The sequence below is a fragment of the Arctopsyche grandis genome, chromosome 13 (assembly GCF_051622035.1).
Source record: "Arctopsyche grandis isolate Sample6627 chromosome 13, ASM5162203v2, whole genome shotgun sequence".
Classification (NCBI taxonomy): Eukaryota; Metazoa; Arthropoda; class Insecta; order Trichoptera; family Hydropsychidae; genus Arctopsyche; species Arctopsyche grandis.
In genome coordinates this window covers 25,883,135-25,902,244 of record NC_135367.1, presented here as the reverse complement: position 1 = coordinate 25,902,244, position 19,110 = coordinate 25,883,135, and the positions used below count along the sequence as shown (strand labels likewise).

General features: G+C 37.6%; 2 protein-coding genes across 4 annotated transcripts; one reads left to right on the top strand and one right to left on the bottom strand.

The window, feature by feature from the left end:
* Nucleotides 1-342: 342 nt before the first annotated feature.
* LOC143921053 (uncharacterized) lies at nucleotides 343-3,741 on the top strand. Of its 3 annotated transcripts, XM_077444157.1 has the most exons (4): nucleotides 343-687; nucleotides 777-1,454; nucleotides 1,539-2,166; nucleotides 2,586-3,741. In XM_077444157.1, the coding sequence occupies exons 1-4, from the start codon at nucleotides 565-567 to the stop codon at nucleotides 2,588-2,590; spliced, it is 1,434 nt and encodes a 477-aa protein (XP_077300283.1). In that variant the 5' UTR covers nucleotides 343-564; the 3' UTR covers nucleotides 2,591-3,741. The 3 variants fall into 3 exon arrangements, with proteins under 3 accessions (XP_077300283.1, XP_077300282.1, XP_077300284.1); XM_077444158.1 differs by lacking the exon at nucleotides 2,586-3,741 and having other exon boundaries at nucleotides 495-687; nucleotides 777-1,510; nucleotides 1,596-1,955; XM_077444156.1 differs by having other exon boundaries at nucleotides 448-687; nucleotides 777-3,735.
* A 2,853-nt stretch (nucleotides 3,742-6,594) lies between these two features.
* LOC143921682 (uncharacterized) lies at nucleotides 6,595-18,495 on the bottom strand. Its single transcript, XM_077445035.1, has 10 exons — nucleotides 18,454-18,495; nucleotides 17,764-17,984; nucleotides 17,542-17,691; nucleotides 17,371-17,462; nucleotides 13,421-14,536; nucleotides 11,980-12,251; nucleotides 8,181-8,297; nucleotides 8,013-8,100; nucleotides 7,847-7,942; nucleotides 6,595-6,913 (listed from the first exon to the last, which is right to left on the bottom strand). Exons 1-10 carry the CDS (start codon nucleotides 18,493-18,495, stop codon nucleotides 6,801-6,803), a joined length of 2,307 nt encoding a protein of 768 aa, XP_077301161.1. The 3' UTR covers nucleotides 6,595-6,800.
* Nucleotides 18,496-19,110: the final 615 nt, after the last annotated feature.

Below are 19,110 nucleotides of genomic sequence, written 5' to 3'. Positions count from 1 at the left end.
ATTCGTTCATCCCCATAATACGTATGTCTAGTCGAGTATATTTTTTTTTGTGTGAAAAGTTATCATACGACCAATTTTTAATTTTTGGGTGTGACCAGTTTTCTCGTGACCAACTTTAGGGTGTGACCAGTTTTTTCGTGCCCAGTCTTGGGGTGTGATCAGTTTTCTCGTGACCAGTTTAAGTGTGACGGGTGATCACGTGTGACCGATCTAGAGCGACCGGTTGTCCTGTGACCGGTTCACATTTGACTAGTAATCATTTTCTCAAAAATCTATATTCAAGAATCATAAAAAATTGCATGCTGGGATAAATATAAAAAAAATTATATACATAAATTCTGTTCACATTTGACTAGTAATCATTTTCTCAAAAATCTAACCTCAAGAATCATAAAAAATTGCTTGCTGGGATAAATATAAAAAAAATTATATAAATACTGTACACATTTGACTAGTAATCACCGAACCCATTTCTCTGGTATAACTAGTACCAAATTTAGACCAAAAACAATTGCAAGGCGAAGGCAAGTCGATCTGGTTGCGTCAGAGTTCAAAACAGGGACGATGGAGTGCAGGCTTTGTCTTGGACCAGCTCCGGCCGAATCTTCCGTCTCCATCTTCAGCTCCACACCAGATCCTCATCCAGAGCGTCTGGAGCAACGCATTCGGACCTGCTGTCAAATTCAGGTCGGTGCTGCTTATAGGTTATAATATTCAGGTTATAATTATTGTGGTTAACTCTTCTCACCGCTCGATCCTACTTTTTTCATCTGCAGGTTAAAAGAAGCGATGGATTGCCAGACACGGTGTGTCTTTCGTGTAAAACCAATCTGGAATTATTGATCAGCTTTCGAAAGGCTTGTTTTCGAAGCAACGAAAAGTCCCTACTGAGCTTAGATGATTGCTTGAAGATCAAGACTGAAGAAGTTTTATTGGAAGATGTAATATGGGACGATGAGCCTTCACTATCAACAATTCACCGAAAGAATAGTGAAATTTGTTTAAAGCCATTTCCCAATATATCCGAACTTGTGTTACACAAAATATCACATACTGGAGAAAACCTGTTCAAATGCGATATTTGTTTAAAATCGTTTATTCGAAAAAGTACACTTGTCAAACATTTAAGAACTCACACGGGGGAAAAGCCTTACAAGTGTAAAATTTGTCTAAAATCATTTTCTGATAAATCTAACCTCAAGAAACATAAAGAATTGCATGCTGGGATAAAACCACACAAATGTGACATTTGTTTAAAGTCATTTGTTCGAAGAAGTTCACTTGTCAGACATTTAAAAACTCACACGGGTGAAAAGCCTTATAAGTGTGAAATTTGTTTAAAATCATTTTCTTATATATCTAACCTCAAGCAACATAAAAATTCGCATGCTGGGATAAAACCACACAAATGTGACATTTGTTTAAAATCATTTTCTCAAAAATCTTACCTCAAGGTACATAAAAAAATGCATGCTGGGATAAAACCACACAAATGTGACATTTGTTTAAAGTCATTTTCTCAAAAATGTAACCTCGAGGAACATAAAAAAATGCATGCTGGGATAAAACCACACAAATGTGACATTTGTTTAAAGTCATTGTCTCAAAAATGTAGCCTCGAGGAACATAAAAAAATGCATGCTGGGATAAAACCACACAAATGTGACATTTGTTTAAAATCATTTTCTCAAAAATCTTACCTCGAGGCACATAAAAAAATGCATGCTGGGATAAAACCACACAAATGTGACATTTGTTTAAAATCATATGTTCGTAGAAATGATCTTGTGTCACATTTGAGATATCACACGGGGGAAAAGCCTTACAAGTGTGAAATTTGTCTAAAACCATTTACTCAAAAATCTGGTCTCGAGAAACATAAAACATTGCATGCTGGGATAAAACCACACAAATGTGACATTTGTTTAAGAACATTTTCTCAAAAATCTAACCTCAAAAAACACAAAAATATGCATTCTGGGATACAACTATACAAATGTGACATTTGTTTAAAATCATTTATTCAAAAAATACAACTTGAGTCACATTTGAGATCTCACACGAGAGAAACGCCTTACAAGTGTGAAATTTGTTTAAAATCATTTTCTGAAAAATATAACCTCAACAAACATAAAAAATTGCATGCTGGGATAAAACCACACAAATGTGACATTTGTTTAAAATCATTCTCTCAAAAATCTTACCTCGAGGTACATAAAAAAATACATGCTGGGATAAAACCACACAAATGTGACATTTGTTTAAAATCATTTGTTCGAAGAGGTTCACTTGTCAGACATTTAAAAGCTCACACGGGTGAAAAGCCTTACTAGTGTGAAATTTGTTTAAAATCATTTTCTGATAAACCTAGCCTCAGGAAACATAAAAAATTGCATGCTGGGATAAAACCACACAAATGTGACATTTGTTTAAGAACATTTTCTCAAAAATCTAACCTCAAAACACACAAAAATATGCATTCTGGGATACAACTATACAAATGTGACATTTGTTTAAAATCATTTATTCAAAAAATACAACTTGATTCACATTTGAGATCTCACACGAGAGAAAAGTCTTACAAGTGTGAAATTTGTTTAAAATCATTTTCTGAAAAATATAACCTCAAGAAACATAAAAAATTGCATGCTGGGATAAAACCACACAAATGTGACATTTGTTTAAAATCATTTTCTGAAAAATATAACCTCAAGAAACATAAAAAATTGCATGCTGGGATAAAACCATTCAAATGTGAAATTTGTCTAAAACCATTTACTCAAAAATCTGGTCTCGAGAAACATGAAACATTGCATGCTGGGATAAAACCACACAAATGTGACATTTGTTTAAGAACATTTTCTCAAAAATGTAACCTCGAGACACATAAAAAAATGCATTCTGGGATAAAACCATACAAATGTGACATTTGTCTAAAATCATTTTCTAATAAATCTAACCTTAGGAAACATAAAAAATTGCATGCTGGTGTAGGAATCTCGTCATCGTCATCGTCATCGAAACATTCGAGAATATTCCGCAACAACAAACTACATCGAGCGGAACGAAACCCAGACGACATACACCTGCAGTCATTATATTAAACTCAGGCGGAACGGCGCCAAATCCAACTCAAGCGGAACGATGCCAAAATCCTTCGAGAATGATCCACCCTTCACACTCGAGCGGAACGAAACCCAGACGACACACACCTGCAGTCATTATATTAAACTCAAGCGGAACGCCCCTACCAGTCGAGTGGAACCAAAACGGTCGAAACACGCCGCCACCATAAAATACATCGAGCGGAACGGCGCCAATCGTTCCAGAAAGTTCTACGCCTCGACAAAAGTGCATTCCTCTCTTACGCATCAACAAACCACCACCATCGATCAGGTGATTCCAGAAACATTATAAAAGGAGGTACAACCCAAACAACGCCAGTCGACCCACAGCAGCAAGCGTCGACATACAGCTCCTGACCAGCCACCACTACACTACGCGGACTTGGAAGATCAACCAGCCGGACGAGCCAGCAACACACTGCCGTATCCAGAGACCTTCCGAACATAGCCGAACAACGAGCCAGCAACACACTGCCGCATCCAGAGACCTTCTGAACATAGCTGAATGCCGAGCCAGCGACACTCTACCATATCCAGAGACCGCTGAACGACATACTTTTACCAACAATTAACCATACTTGTGTATACGTGTTACTACCAAATAAATACCATATTCAACATATAGCTGTATTAATACCGAACACAGACGAACCTGAAAAAATTATAAAAAATCTAACCTCGAGGAACATAAAAATATGCATGCTGGGATAAAACTACACAAATGTTACATTTGTTTAAAATCATATGTTCGTAAAGATGATCTTGTGTCACATTTGAGATCGCACACGAGGGAAAAGCCCTACAAGTGTGAAATTTGTTTAAAATCATTTTCTGAAAAATTTACCCTCAAGTAACATAAAAAATTGCATGCTGGGATAAATATAAAAAAGGAGGTTTGTAAAAAATTGTCATTATATACTGCTAAAATTTTTACATTTTGGCTGCATGCGTGCCATTGTGTTTCTGGTGCCCCCTTTACATGAAATTTCTTCTCATTGTAGTTTATTTAAATAATTTTAAGAGAAATTATAATTGAAAATTAAATACACAGATGTATTAGTTGGCTTACTTGTTTTATTTATTTTAAATGTTATAATTTTTATTTATTGGATGAAATTGAGTTAATTTGGTAAATATTCTTCATCATCCTAAGCCAGGGGTAAACGGACTACTAGTCATATGTGAAACAGTCACAGGACAACCGGTCGCTCTAGATCGGTCACATGTGATCACCCGTCACACCCGAAAATGAGTCACGAAAAACTGGTCACCCAAATATTCGACCAATTTTCGGGTGTGACGGGTGATCACATGTGACCGATCTAGAGCGACTGGTTGTCCCGTGACTGGTTCACATATGACTAGTAGTCCGTTTACCTATGTACATATATGCACAAATCAATCTAAGACACAAATGGATCTAATACTGAATTCACACGAGGCGAATTTGTTAAAGCATTCCACTAAGCCAAGATAATATTGGTCTCGTGAATTGTCTCGGAACGCCTATTACAAAACTATTAACATGACGCCAACATTGGCTTGGCCTAGTGGAATGTCTAAATAGCATCCAATGTCAATATCTGTTTGCATCTCTTATGTGAGCTTATTCGATTGTAGGAATGCAGAAAACTGTATTTTTAAACAATTTTCATATTAAAAAAACATCATTATCATTCTATCACATCTAATATATAATTTCGAAAGAGACTTTGTATGTTTGTTTGATTCGTAGAATCCATGACGTTCAATTTAATAAAAAATAAATTAATATTTAAATAAAATAAAACTATTCAGATAAATAAAATAAAATGTTTACTATTAGATTTGACATGTTTAAGCTGTTTATATTACAAATACCGAGCGAAGCCAGGTAAAAATACTAGTACTCAATATTTGAGTATTTCATTAAAATGCGTATAAGACTAGAATATTTACTTTCAACGTTCATCAAAACTTTAGTTCCATAGCTTAATTTAATAGTAATTTAATATTCGGCAATAGTACATATGTAGTTATAAGTAAGAATCAAAGATCAGGAGCTAAAGCTATAACATTAAATAGTTTTAAAGTAAAGTCGACAACAAAACCTCGATTCACATTTTACAAAGATCGTATTTGTAAATTAAGATGAAGTAAAAGAAAGAAACGCAAGTAAATTAAAAAAGTATTTTTATTTCAATGTCACAAATGCTATGTGTTACACTCATTCTTACAATGAATACACATCATCGATTAAAATAGTTCACGTTAAACTAAAATCTGCTCAATGATAACAGTATGTATATCTACACTAAATTACTAAAGAATAATTACAGATATAGACTATCAGTTCATATGTAGATTACGTATGATCTCGATTACACTACAAGATACTTTCGAAAGTTATCGAATGCGAGAGGGAAAAAAAATCGGAATTCTAGGAAAAAAATACACGGAAAATAGCAACATCCAGTGATTTATAATAATTCAATTTTTTTTTTTTTAATACGTTAGAATTGCAACTCAATATTAGATTATTAGAAGATAAATAAATTTTATATATATATATATATATATATATATATATATATATATATATATATATATATATATATATATATATATATATATATTAAAATAAAACAAACACTATACGGTCAACCTGAAGACCATTCACACACCAAAATAAACCGTTTTATAATACAAATATTAATTTTTTTTAATAATTTAGGCATGAAACATGAAAACATTATTAAAATTAATTAAAACAATATTTTTCTGCTCACTGCCATTAAATACTATAAAAGGTAGAAATAAATACATTAAAGAGAATTCGTGACGTGTGAAAATATAAATAAATATCATTAAAACATGGCAATATTTTAAATAATAATATATATATATATATATATAGAAAATGTTTTATACACAACGTTTAGCTTTAGCACGACCTATATAGGGTTGTGAAATATATCCTAAAAGGGAAGGGGGGTTTGCTTTAATAATAAGCGTAATATCAGAGTTATTGCAGTGATATTAAATAAATAAGCGCACAACCATCAGTTTCAAAATAAATATCATTCAATAGAATTGCAATTCATCCGAAATAAAAAGAATTCATAGTCCAACTCTAAAATGAAGGAAAATACTCGGTTTTATTAGTAAAATTATACGGTTCGGTGATTACTAGTCAAATGTAAACCGGTCGCTCTAGATCGGTCACACGTGATCACCCGTCACACTAAAACTGGTCACACCCTAAAATCGATCAACCAGTTTTCTCTGGACCGATTTTAGGGCGTGACCAGTTTTAGTGTGATGGGTGATCACGTGTGACCGATCTAGAGCGACCGGTTGTCCTGTAACTGGTTCACATATGACTAGTAGTCCGTTTACCAATTATACATACATACATAGTAGCGTCATATTCAATGATTGAATAAACTCGAATGCAATTATTGTGAGATTAAAAATAATAAATCCTTTTGAGCACACTTAACGTACATATAATATACATACATACACTATGGCGTGTGATAGTTTTTTATTTTTTAATAAAATGCTAAAAGAAATACTGGAAAAATATCGACAATAGACGTGAGCGTACTGCACTATTGAAACAAAGTGAGACAAAGCCAACTTTGTATTGGAAACATACATTTTGTTAATAATAATAATATCGTAGAATGGCTGTCAGTCCGAATCGCTGTCTTCTGACGTCGACGTGTCAGTTTCCGAAATGTCCGGATGCTGTTTGGTTATTTCGATGCAGTGGTCCATGTCCGTTAAGCGTTTGAGAGATCGACCTGCAAACGACACACATCGATACTGATCAACAAGCACATGGCACAGTGAAAAATAGTGAAGTAACATCGAAACGAATAATATACCATTCGCACTTGTCAAAAAGATATTAGTTTGATATATACAAGACTTACAGTATTCATAATGTTATATACAAATATTACAGTCGAACCGACCTAGCATATGAGACTTACGTAAAATGTACAAGCTGTCGCATTCACCGCCTACTCGACCCGCGATAGCCAATTACATTTCGTTTCAGTTTCGCGTTTGCATTTGGTCAAGAAATACAACATTCTTCGTGTATGAATAAATTTGACTTTTATTTTTTGTTAGTTTTTTGAGTTTGTTTCGTGTTTTGAAATATTTACATTAATAAAATTTTAATATAAAATACGCAAGTTGTTGATATTATTCATTTACTTACGGAATACGTATATATTTTTTGCACGGCTGTAAAATAAATTACACGACAAACGTCAAAACGACATTTTAATGTCAAATTATCATCTCTAAAATAGCTCGCACGACAGAATCGGCGTTCGCCCGGCAAATCAAGCGTCAAACGGGTTGCCAGTAACAAAAATAAAATTTGACGTTCCAGTGAAATCATAACCAGTTACACTTTCACTGGGTAATCGTCATATCTTAGCAGCCAACACTTATTTATTCAAGGGTTAGGTTAGATTAGGTTAAGTTGGGGTTGGCCCTATTAATTTAAGATTAGGTTGTTAGGGTTGGTATTTATTTTTGTTACTGGCAACCCATTTGACGGTTGATTTGCCGGGCGAAAACCGAATCTGTCGTGCGAGCTATTTTAGAGAGGTTATTTCATGCTCGGTTCTCGTAAGTCTCACGCTATATCGGACCGAATATAGCCATTATAATTGAGAGCCCCAAAACAATACACACATTCATACTAATCATATACTCACCTGTAAGTGTAGTAAGTAGCTTAATGTCATGTCCGTGCGAGGACGGTATCGGAGCTAAATTGAAAGCCATCTGCCTGGCACGTTCACTGCCACTTTCTGAAACATTCAACCAACAATTAATCACAGCGAAAACCCAGACGAATCAAATCCCAATTCCGAATCCAACCTCTATTAGTGTCCGGAGTCGAGTCTTCTTTAAATGCAACATGCTCCGTTCTATACAAGCCACTGACAAGATCCCAAACAAACAAACACTGCAAATTGAAAAACGAACATAATAAAATCAATAACCGCAAAGAGTACGAATCATATATTTCAATTTAGAGACACGCACTTCAGCTGCGTATTGCTTCCGATGGATGGAACAAACGGCATCGCTCTCCATGCAAGAATTGCAGCCGCCGTTGCTCTTCGCCTCCTCTTCGGAAGCCCAAAGCCACATCGCACAAACCTAAAAAAAAGCGTACACTTCAATATCTCATCCATATAAAATACAATTTTATGTATAATATGTGATTATTCATTTATAGTTTTGGACCATTGTGGCATTACAGGAAGAACCTTATACGCCACAATGGCCTACATTTGAAAAAGAGAAGAACACAAAAATAAAATACAAGAACATGCATAAAATAAAAAGGAAAAAGCAAAAGCAGCAAAACATTATAAAAAAAACAATAGTAAAAAAAAAAAGAGACAAAAGAAAAATGGTGCTACTTTAGTATGCGGTCTATGTACCTTCACATATCTACTTTAGTATTTACTAGCTGTATTACCCGGCTTCGCTCAGTATTTATAATATAAACCGCTTAAACATGACTAAGCTAATAGTAAACATTTAATTAAAAAAAAATATATTTTTTTAAATTTTTAAAATTAAAAAAATAAATACAAAAAAAATCAAAATTTTTTTTTGCCTTCTAGGGCTTCGCCCTCGGCGGCCCCCTGAGCCTTTGCCTTCTAGGGCTTCGCGCCTCCACGCCCCCATGAGCAATTGCCGTTTAGGGCTTCGCCCCCCTTAGTTTATGCCTTTTAGGGCTTCGCCCCTCCGCGCCCCCATGATTGAATGCCGTCTAGGGCTTCGCCCCCTTAGTTTATGCCTTTTAGGGCTTCGCCCCTCTGCGCCCCCATGATTGAATGCCGTCTAGGGCTTCGCCCCCGTGATCAGTTGCCTTTTAGGGCTTCGCCCCACCGCGCCCCCATGATTAAATGCCGTCTAGGGCTTCGCCCCCCTTAGTTAATGCCTTTTAGGGCTTCGCCCCTCCGCGCCCCCATGATTGAATGCCGTCTAGGGCTTCGCCCCCTTAGTTTATGCCTTTTAGGGCTTCGCCCCTCTGCGCCCCCATGATTGAATGCCGTCTAGGGCTTCGCCCCCGTGATCAGTTGCCTTTTAGGGCTTCGCCCCACCGCGCCCCCATGATTAAATGCCGTCTAGGGCTTCGCCCCCCTTAGTTAATGCCTTTTAGGGCTTCGCCCCTCCGCGCCCCCATGATTAAATGCCGTCTAGGGCTTTGCCCCCATGCTCAGTTGCCGTTTAGGGCTTCGCCTCATAAGGCTTCGCCCCATGAGGCTGCGCCCCCTTCGGGGCCCCATGCGGCTGAGCTCCATAAGGCTGCGCCCCATAAAGCTGCGCCCCCCTGCGCACCTTTGGGGCCCCATAAGGCTGCGCCCCTTGTGGCGACCCTGGCGGGGACCCATGAAACTACTCGTCTCGCGCCCCCACGGGGGGTGAATCCATTGAATCGAAAAAAATCAAATCGGCGCCTATGGATCGAAAAAAAATATAAAACGAATCACGTGTTCGATGACGTCACCGATCTACGGACGACGAACGAAGGATACATACATACATATTAAGTCTCTTTCCAAATTATATATTAGAAGATTTATTTTTACATATATACCAGGAAGGCCTTACAGGTAAATCCCAATGCGCCTTCCTGGCCAATTACAAATTACAATTACAATTACAAATGCAGCATTTTTATTACAAGTCGTTGACACTGAAAAACTCGCAAATTAACGAGACATCTATGAATTGTACATAAATCATACTTCAAATAGTGGTGACATAGTGGGTTTGGTGCATCCGCTCTAAAATCGCCAGATTAACAGAACGGCAGCTGTAAACGTAATTCTCGTTTTCTCGAATGATAGATTGCACATCAGATGACGAGTAACCTATCGATGTGCACAGATGCAATCTATCATTCGAGAAGACGAGAATTGCATTTAAAGCAGCCGTCCATTAATCTGTCGTTCAATTTGTCTGGCGATTTTAGAGCGGATGCACCGCATCCGACATAGTAGGTAGGAAGGATTTTTAGCCAATTTTTTTTCCGGGAACCGTTTCAACAATGAAATCAGAGAAAATTGGCAAACTCTGATAGGAAACGATCAACCTGGAGTCACAAATCCAGGTCTGACCAACAGCATACTCTGAAAAATACATTTTCATTCGAGGCCCGGGCCCAAGGATCGAACCCCAGCGCCTCTCGACGCTAAGCAGAAGCTTAACGACCGAGCTATGCTGCTGGCTGATCTACCGATCTACCTTCACGTTTTTACTTTAATATGCGGTCTCACTGTCTCAGTTCTCGCGTGTGACACTGAGACTGAATAATACCGACCCAGATAGCCTAATCTTAAATGAATAGGGCCAACCTTAACTTAACCTAACCTTTAAACAAATAGTTGTTGGCTGCTAAGATATGTTTTTTTTTTTAAGTTTTATTTCATCAATATTTTCACAACAAATAAACATATCTTAGCAACCAACATCCATTTATTTAAAGGTTAGGTTAAGTTAAGGTTGGCCCTATTCATTTAAGATTTGGTTGAGAGATATGCATCTGCCGACGATATTTTGATAGAAATGCTTCAACAACATTATGGGGCGGCAGGAAAAAACAAAAATTACAATAAACATTTCGTTGCTACGATACAAATTAAAAAAAAATAGTCGACTGCGATTCAAAGGTAGATCGCATGCTAAGGTAGACCACATACTAAAGTAGCACCTCCTATTCTTAGTTTCACATCTAATATATAATTTCGAAAGAGACTTTCTATGTAAGTATGTATGTTTGTTCGAAAGTATTTTTTTGGTTGGGAACATTGTAAACAAAACAAACTTTCTATGACGACGATTCGATATATATTTTTTTCGATTCAAACAAATTTAATAAATAAAAAAAATGAATATTTTACTATTAGAGTCGCAATGTTTAAGCTGTTTATATTACAAATACTGAGCGAAGCCGGGTAAAACAACTAGTTGAATATAAAGTGAGTATAATATTTATTTAAACATTAGTTTGGACCATTGTAGAATTACACAGGAAGAACCAAATGCGCCACAATGGCCTCCATAAGAAAATAAGAGAAAAATAAAAACCATAATAATAATAGTAATAATTCATAGATTAAAAAGAAATAAAAGGTAAAGGCAGAAAAATACTATAAAACAAAAGAAAAAAAAGTACGTGAAAATGTACATAAGGGAAAAAAATCACAGCGAGGCCCAAACGAAAGAGAGTAGATTAAGACTCCACTCCTCATACATCACATTCAAATCAAGAAAATAATGATGAGCGCAGCTTACCAGACAAATATGTTAAAATAATATCCGATAATCTACGCTCCCCAAGGTGGAAAATATCGCATTCAGGCACAGCAGCAACGATGTCATTGAGAAGTCGAGAACAGCTCTTGGAATAGGAGCCATTCGAAAAAGGACTGTGCGAGCAGGAGGTACAACCATCAAATGATGATGTCTACCACGCACATACATAGTTATTAGGGACATAAAGTCCGAACTGGTCCAGCAACAACGGGCATGACGTATTACCACGCAGTAGTTAGAGAACGAAACGAATTAATGTGAAATTTCTCCGAAGTTCAAGGGAATTATACCCAAGCATGACCAAAAGGAAAGGAGTAGGGTAGAGATGTGAGTAGTACCCAAACTCTTTCTTATAGAAAAAACGAAGACATGCTTTTGGCACTTTTTCGATCATAAGAGAATAATTTGCTTCATGTGGATTCGACACAACCGCATTATACTCTAGCTTACTTCTAACACGCGAGAAGACAAGGGGTTGCAGAATAACCGAGCAATTATATGTACTTACGCCACAAATGCAGCCGCTGGATTGGCAAACGTTGATGACGTGGCATCCCCAGTCGAAGCAATAGATGAATTTCTTTTTGTGAAGGCGACACAGTCGGAGACAGACTTCGTTGCAAAGCAATTCGATATCTAAAGATCTCTGCGAGGCTTGCAGGACGGGAGTTCCCGTACGCATCCTGTCCCACGCACCCATAGAAACGGGCTGTAGGGGTGCGTAGCCTGCACCGTGGGCGACTAAAGGCAAAGCTACATGGTAGCCAGATATACAATCGTCTAAAAAAATAAACACAAAGACATTTGTTATGTATGTATATTTCACATTATAAGACGTATGAAATATACATATACCTAAACATATAGGATCTAACTTAAAAAGTGACTCGTTAATTTGACCATGTAAAGATGCCCTTTAAATTTTGTATCATATATGTATATAATATCGCTATTCCGTCTGTGCGTCTGTCTGTCTGAGATAACGCTCGCCTTACTATAATAGGCGTTTCGATTCGACATACATATATACGTCACAGCTAAACCACTGCCAAAACGTATATAAGAACACAATAACAAAATAAAAAACTTCTATATATACTGATCGCTACTAATGTTTCCGCTTGGCAGAGAATTTATTTAATTAATTAATTTTTCTATTGCTGTTTTATATTGTTTATATGTAGGTAGGTAGTTATTTTTACCATTTTTAAAAAATTAAATATAAATATTAAATATATTTGAAAAAAATTCGACCGTGTGGGGATCGAACACATGATCGATGACACATTTCTTTTAATTATTTTTTATTGAATAACTTAATATGCCAACACCCATGCGATATGTCATCAGGTACAACACTAGTATACATATAATAAGACAAATTTATCTACTTATTTATCAATTTATATCCATACATATCAAATCCTTACGCTACCGTTTTCCTATCTTGCCCATACTACTGTTCTTGATATTTTAAAACTCCTATCCTTTAGCAATCTTTCTGTCAGGCGATGACTCACTGATGCTACATTCCTTTTTAAGCTCCTAAATGGTTGATTTCAGGATCCCAGTTAGGTATACTTAACGCGACCGTACGTTCCGTTCTGAACTGGACCGTCCCGCTTTTAGGTAGCCTATCCCGTTGTCCCCAAGCCCAGCTTTGGTACGTCGTAATGTCCCGTTTTCAAAAAGAGAGCAACCTACGGTAACAATTTTTATGCCTGCCCGACACTAATGCACCCAAAAAAAGGTCTTTTCTCTTGTGAGGACAATAATTCTTTTTTTACGAATTTAACAATTGCCGTTATATTACCCTAATGACAATCCGATTTCTAATTATGACCCTGAAAAATATATAAAATTTTCAAGGGCATCATGACATGCTAATGAAATCACTTTTTATATGTAATTAATTAATCGAAATTTTTATAGCGAGGTCAAGATCATACCTTCCGAGTCTGTAATAATAGACGTGATATCGTCTTCACTCTCTATGAAGCGTCTCTTGAAGTGTTTACTACATTTGGAGTTCTCAGAATGGACGAGGTAAGGATCTTGGGGATGTACCGTGCAGTCAGACAGCGTCTTGGACGAGTTGTCATGTATGGCGATAGTCTTCAACGAGCCGTCCTCCTGCATCGCAGTGACCCTATACTCGGTGTCGTTGACTGTCTCCCTGGCGACAGGCATGTGAGTGATCACCGGCCCATATTTAATATCGGCACTGTGTATCGGCACAGACGGCGTAATTTGATTATGTACCCTCAATACCACACCCTCGGACGGCGGCGACTTAGCCCTCCTCGGAGGACCCCTGCTCGAAGTCCCTATGTAATATTTCCTATTGCTACGAAGCACCCTAAAAGGAACAATATTTTCACTATTATCTTCGGAGAACTCATACTTCTTGTCGGCGAGGCGACGCTTGCGGAACAAGCTGAGCTTTTCGCACTTGGGCTCCGTCTCTTCGACGAACTCGTACGTCTTGTCGGCGATTCGATGCATCTCGTTGAACCGCAGCAGGCTTTCGGCGGGTCGGCGACTCGGCGAACGCAACGGTGGACTGATCAGCGTCCTCGGCGATGGCACCGAGTCCCAGCCGTCTTCGATTCCGACGTACACCTCGCTGCAGCTCGGCGATGGCTGTGGCACCGTACGCAAAGCCTGGATGCAAACTTCATGGCTGATCATATCGGGCACTTGGATCGGTTTGACGTTCACGTACGGCTCCATTTCCATGTCGGTGAAGTCGGCGATGATGCTCTGGATGACCGTGTGCGCCGAAGAGCCGTAGGCGTTCGACGATTGGGACGTTTTAGGAACTGGAAATATGTTTGGCGGGGGGCAAGATTCGTTGATCGACTTCTCCTCGAGACCCTTCTCGTCTTGAATTTGATCAGGTTTAATTAAGTCTATTTCTAATATATGGATAAAATCGGTGTATATGATAATTTGATTATGGTAGGCTAGCTGGATGACTGGTTCGCAGATGGCCGACTCGGCAGCGCAGTAGAACTTTGTGTGTATGGTGAAGTTGTGTTGGATGCACCTCTTGCCACCGCAATCTAAAACTGAAAGCAAAAAAAAAAATACATCAATTTTACATCAATAAACAATTTTTCTATTCTTTATTATATTCAAATTCGAAACTTTTAAAATATATTTTTTTAACTCGAGGCTTTTCAGTAGACTTTCCTCACATTCAAGAACATTTTCGGGTACTTTTCATTACATTGAATAGGCAAAGGAACTATACACTGTATTAGTTATTATTTAGTAATAAGAATAATAAGCCAGCAGTATAGCTCGGTATTTGCGTTAATGCTAAACACCGAGATGTTGCCGGGTTTGAGCTCTGAGTTGACCTCGATTGAAAAGAATTTATTACCGAGTATATATTTCTGCAGTGGAAATTTGTGGCTCCAAATCATTCGCTTCCTATATGAGTTTACCAATTTATCTGATTTAATTATTGAAGCGGTTCCTCATCGAATTGGCTAAACCATCCTACCTACTATTTGAATATGTTTTCAGATTTAAACTTTTAAATATAAACTAGTAAATAATACAGAATATTAAAGAGGGTTTCCAGTGATGATGTATGGATGTAAAACTTGGACATTGAGCGCCAAATTGTTACACAAAGAAATATGGAACGCTGTATCGGTATAAGGAAGAGAGATAGAAAACGGAATATGTGGGTGAGAAAAATATAACAAAAGTAGAGAGAGAGAGACATAGTGGGGACAGTGAACAGATTGAAATAGCAATGGTCGTGTCACAGAGCTAGAAAAATGGACAATATAAGTTCTGGAATGGTACCCGAGAGAATATAAAAGGATGAAAGGAAGGCCGCAAGAAAAATCGTTGGATGAAGTTAGAAAAATGTGAGGGTTGAGATGGATGAGAGTTGCGCAAAACAGAAGGATTCATCCAATACGATTGACTGTAAATGATGATTATAGAGTTGGACTGCCATACGTCTGAGTAGACTGGGACACGTCCAGGTTTATAGATCTGTTTCCGAGTGTTCCGAGAAAATAATTCATAATCAGTACACTGGAAGGTTGGAAATGTACCTCTAGATGGTGATCCTATGATTGATCTATCTTGATCTTAACCAGCAGAATGGACTAGCGGTTAGCATATAATGCTTTGAACAGAGAGGTCACGGGCTCAAATTTCAATGGTTTCTGCTGGCCAAATCTTGGATTTGTGACTCCAGATGTGTAAAATAAAATAAATATTTGTATATGTATATGTAGAATACTATCTGAAAGCTTGTACGTGAAAAAAGTATATACACAAAGGATCAGGATGCGGTTCAAAATGATGCACATGGACTAGATCAGGCAGTGTTTATTGTACGCCTTTACATCAGGCATGCCATAGGGCAAGTGTCTCATCTATGGTTAGGTAGTACTTGGTAGTAGTTAGGTAGCTAGGTAGTACACAAACATTCCACCCATACCATCCTACACATTCGAAACCAAATCTTACATACACACATATATTTTTTGATTATAATGTTCTCAGAAAAATATTGTTCAATTATAATTCCCTATCCTGAAAGTAATCTCGCGGATGAGACACCATTACCGGTCAGTTCCGCTCTTAAAAGCATAAAAGCATACACTCCAATAGCGAGTGATACAAATTGTATAAACATATTTGATATTGCTGTCGGTTCCCTCATCACTGAGGATCGTGACTATGATGTCCGGTCAACCAGCTGCCTCCATTCAGTTCTAAATTCGGCCAGGCGAAGACTTGCTACCGTGGAAGCGCCCGTCGCTGCAGATACTTGGTCAGTCCAGCGTGCGGGGCATCTGCCTCTGGCTCTTCTGCCTTCGACGCTACCAACCACAACCAACCGCTCCAGGCTCTCCTCACCTCTTCGTGCAATGTGGCCGAAGAACTGCAATATACGTTTCAGGCATATTGTTGACAGTCTATCCTTGATTTTTAATTCTTCGAGAATAGACACACTCGTGCGTTTGTCGGTCCAAGGCACGCGCAGTAGCCGTCTCCAGGACCATATCTCGAAGGCATCGATTCATCGATCCGCCGCCTTCATGGTCCACGTCTCGACACCATAAAGGCAGACAGAAAAAACGAGACTTTTCACGAGTCGGATTTTGACAGCAGTTGTAATGGCTCTATTCTTCCAAATCTTCGTTAGTTGTGACATTGTCGATTTTGCTAATGTAATCCGGCGCCGTATTTCCAATTCGCTGCCGCCGTTGTTAGATGAGTGACCCCAGATAGACAAAATTATCGACCACCTCTATACCGTTTAAAGCTGAGCTGTTGGTGACGGTCAATTATCATAATTTTTGTTTTGGGGCGGTTTATCTGGAGGCCAAGCACATTACTCTCTGTCTCAACACGACGGATCAGTTTGGCCATTTCTTCATGATTATTCGCTATGAGCGTTGTGTCATCCGCATACCGAAGATTGGATAGTTTTTTTCCACCAATGGACACTCCACCCTTCCAACCATCCAGTGCTCTACACATTATATACTCTCCATATATATTAAATAGGTCTGGAGATAATATACACCCTTGCCTTACTCCACATTGTACTCGAAAATTTGTCGAGTTTAGCGAATTGATTCGAACTACTGCATTGTTATCATTATACAAGTTATATATAATTTTTACAAGATGCATGGGGACTCCCATGTCCAGTAGAACTTTCCACAGATAGTCCCAGTTCACAAAGTCAAAAGCTTTTTTATAGTCTATAAAACAAAGAACGGCTGGAGTTTGAAACTCCAGACATTTTTCAATAAGCTCACGTATATTCAGTATATTTGATATGCAACGCTATTTGGAATGCAATTGGGGTTTATTGACAGTACAATAGTTGTTGTATGAAATAAACAATATATACCTTCATTGGAATTCGCAAGCAAGGAGCATTTCCGACAACCGAGACGCGGCACACCGATGACACTCAAATACGAATGCTCAGTCGAAGTTTCACTGAAACCACATTGAATACCAAAAAATTACAATAAAATAAGAAAAAAATATATACACACTCCGAAGACAAAAGACTCACGCTATCCCGTAGACCACGAGCAGAGACGGATTGTGTTTCCACTGGGCAATGGACACGGCGACCCTATTATCGACACAATCGTCATCAAATAGAGGCACAGAATGTACGAGTTTGGCTTTCTGGCCGGGAGCCCACGACAGGAAGTGTAACCTGAAGAGAAATCGAAACGATTAACACACACACACGCACATTGAAGACACATTCATATTGGACGTTGCGTACTTGAAGTTGAAGCCCTCGCGGAAGTCGGTTCTGGTTATCATGTTCACGTGGTAGGTAAAGCTAAGGAGAAACTGGCCACACTGTGTGAATCCCATGAAGATGTGATCGCGTAAAAATGCATTCGGAACGATGTCCATCAGCGAGAAGCGTAAGCGAGGAGGTATCTTTTCGAATATCCTATTGTGGATTTGAGTCGGCTTTCCGGAGAATGTTCCGTATATCTGAAATGGAATTACGTTCGATTGTTAAATATATAATATAATTTTGGTGTTGTAGATTATGTTCGTATTGTGTATATATGTAGATAGCACATATTACGGGAAATTGAGTGCGGAAATAGTATATAGATAAGGATTGAATGCAATTCAAATTACAAATTGCATTGAATAATTGCCATATATATGAAAATGAAGCTTGTTTATTTATAAATCGAAATGTTAAAGGCCTCTCCAACATGTTTCCACTCGTCTCTGTTTTGCGCAACTCTCATCCATCTCACCCCACACATTTTCTTAATTTCGTCTACCTATCTTCTCTGCGGTCTTTCTTTTACCCTTTTGCATTCTCTTGGGTACCATTCTAACACTTCTTTTGTCTATCTATCGTCTATTTTTCTAACTACGTGGCCCACCTATTGCCATTTCAATATCTCTATCCACTATATCTATTACTATTTGTCATACTTTTCACCCATGTATTCCGTTTCTTATATTTCTTCGTTATGCCAATCATGCTACCTTCTAAGCTTCTTTGAGCGTTTTGGACTTTGTGTAACAACTTAGCGTTCAATGTCCAAGTTTCACATCCATACTTCATCACTGGCATAACACATTGATAGAAGATTTTTTTCTTCAGGCCAAAGTGGTAAGTTTGATTTAAAAAATGCACTCCATCCTAATTTCATACGTATCTTTATTTCTTCTTCATTACTACCGGACATGTCTATTGTTTGTATAAAGACATAAATTCATTAAATCAAATCGGTGACGGCTGCGAGTCACTGATAATGAAGTGTTGATAGCAAAAAAGTGAATTTCAGCCTGTGTAGATTTACTGGTATTAAAATTCAATTCAAACAATCGATTTGGATTTAACAGCACAATAAATTAAAAAAAATAAACAAATATTAATTTAATTTTTTTCTGATAATATATATGTATATGTATATATAGCTAAAAAATGATTATGAACTACAAACATTAAATGTAAAATGATGTTTTTATGATTGCATTTTTGTATACAATTTTTGTCATTAATTATTATTTTAATTTAGTGTGCATTTTTTCATCCAAAATATTGCATTCAAATTCAACGTGACTTATCGTAATAAAAAAAAAAATAGAATTG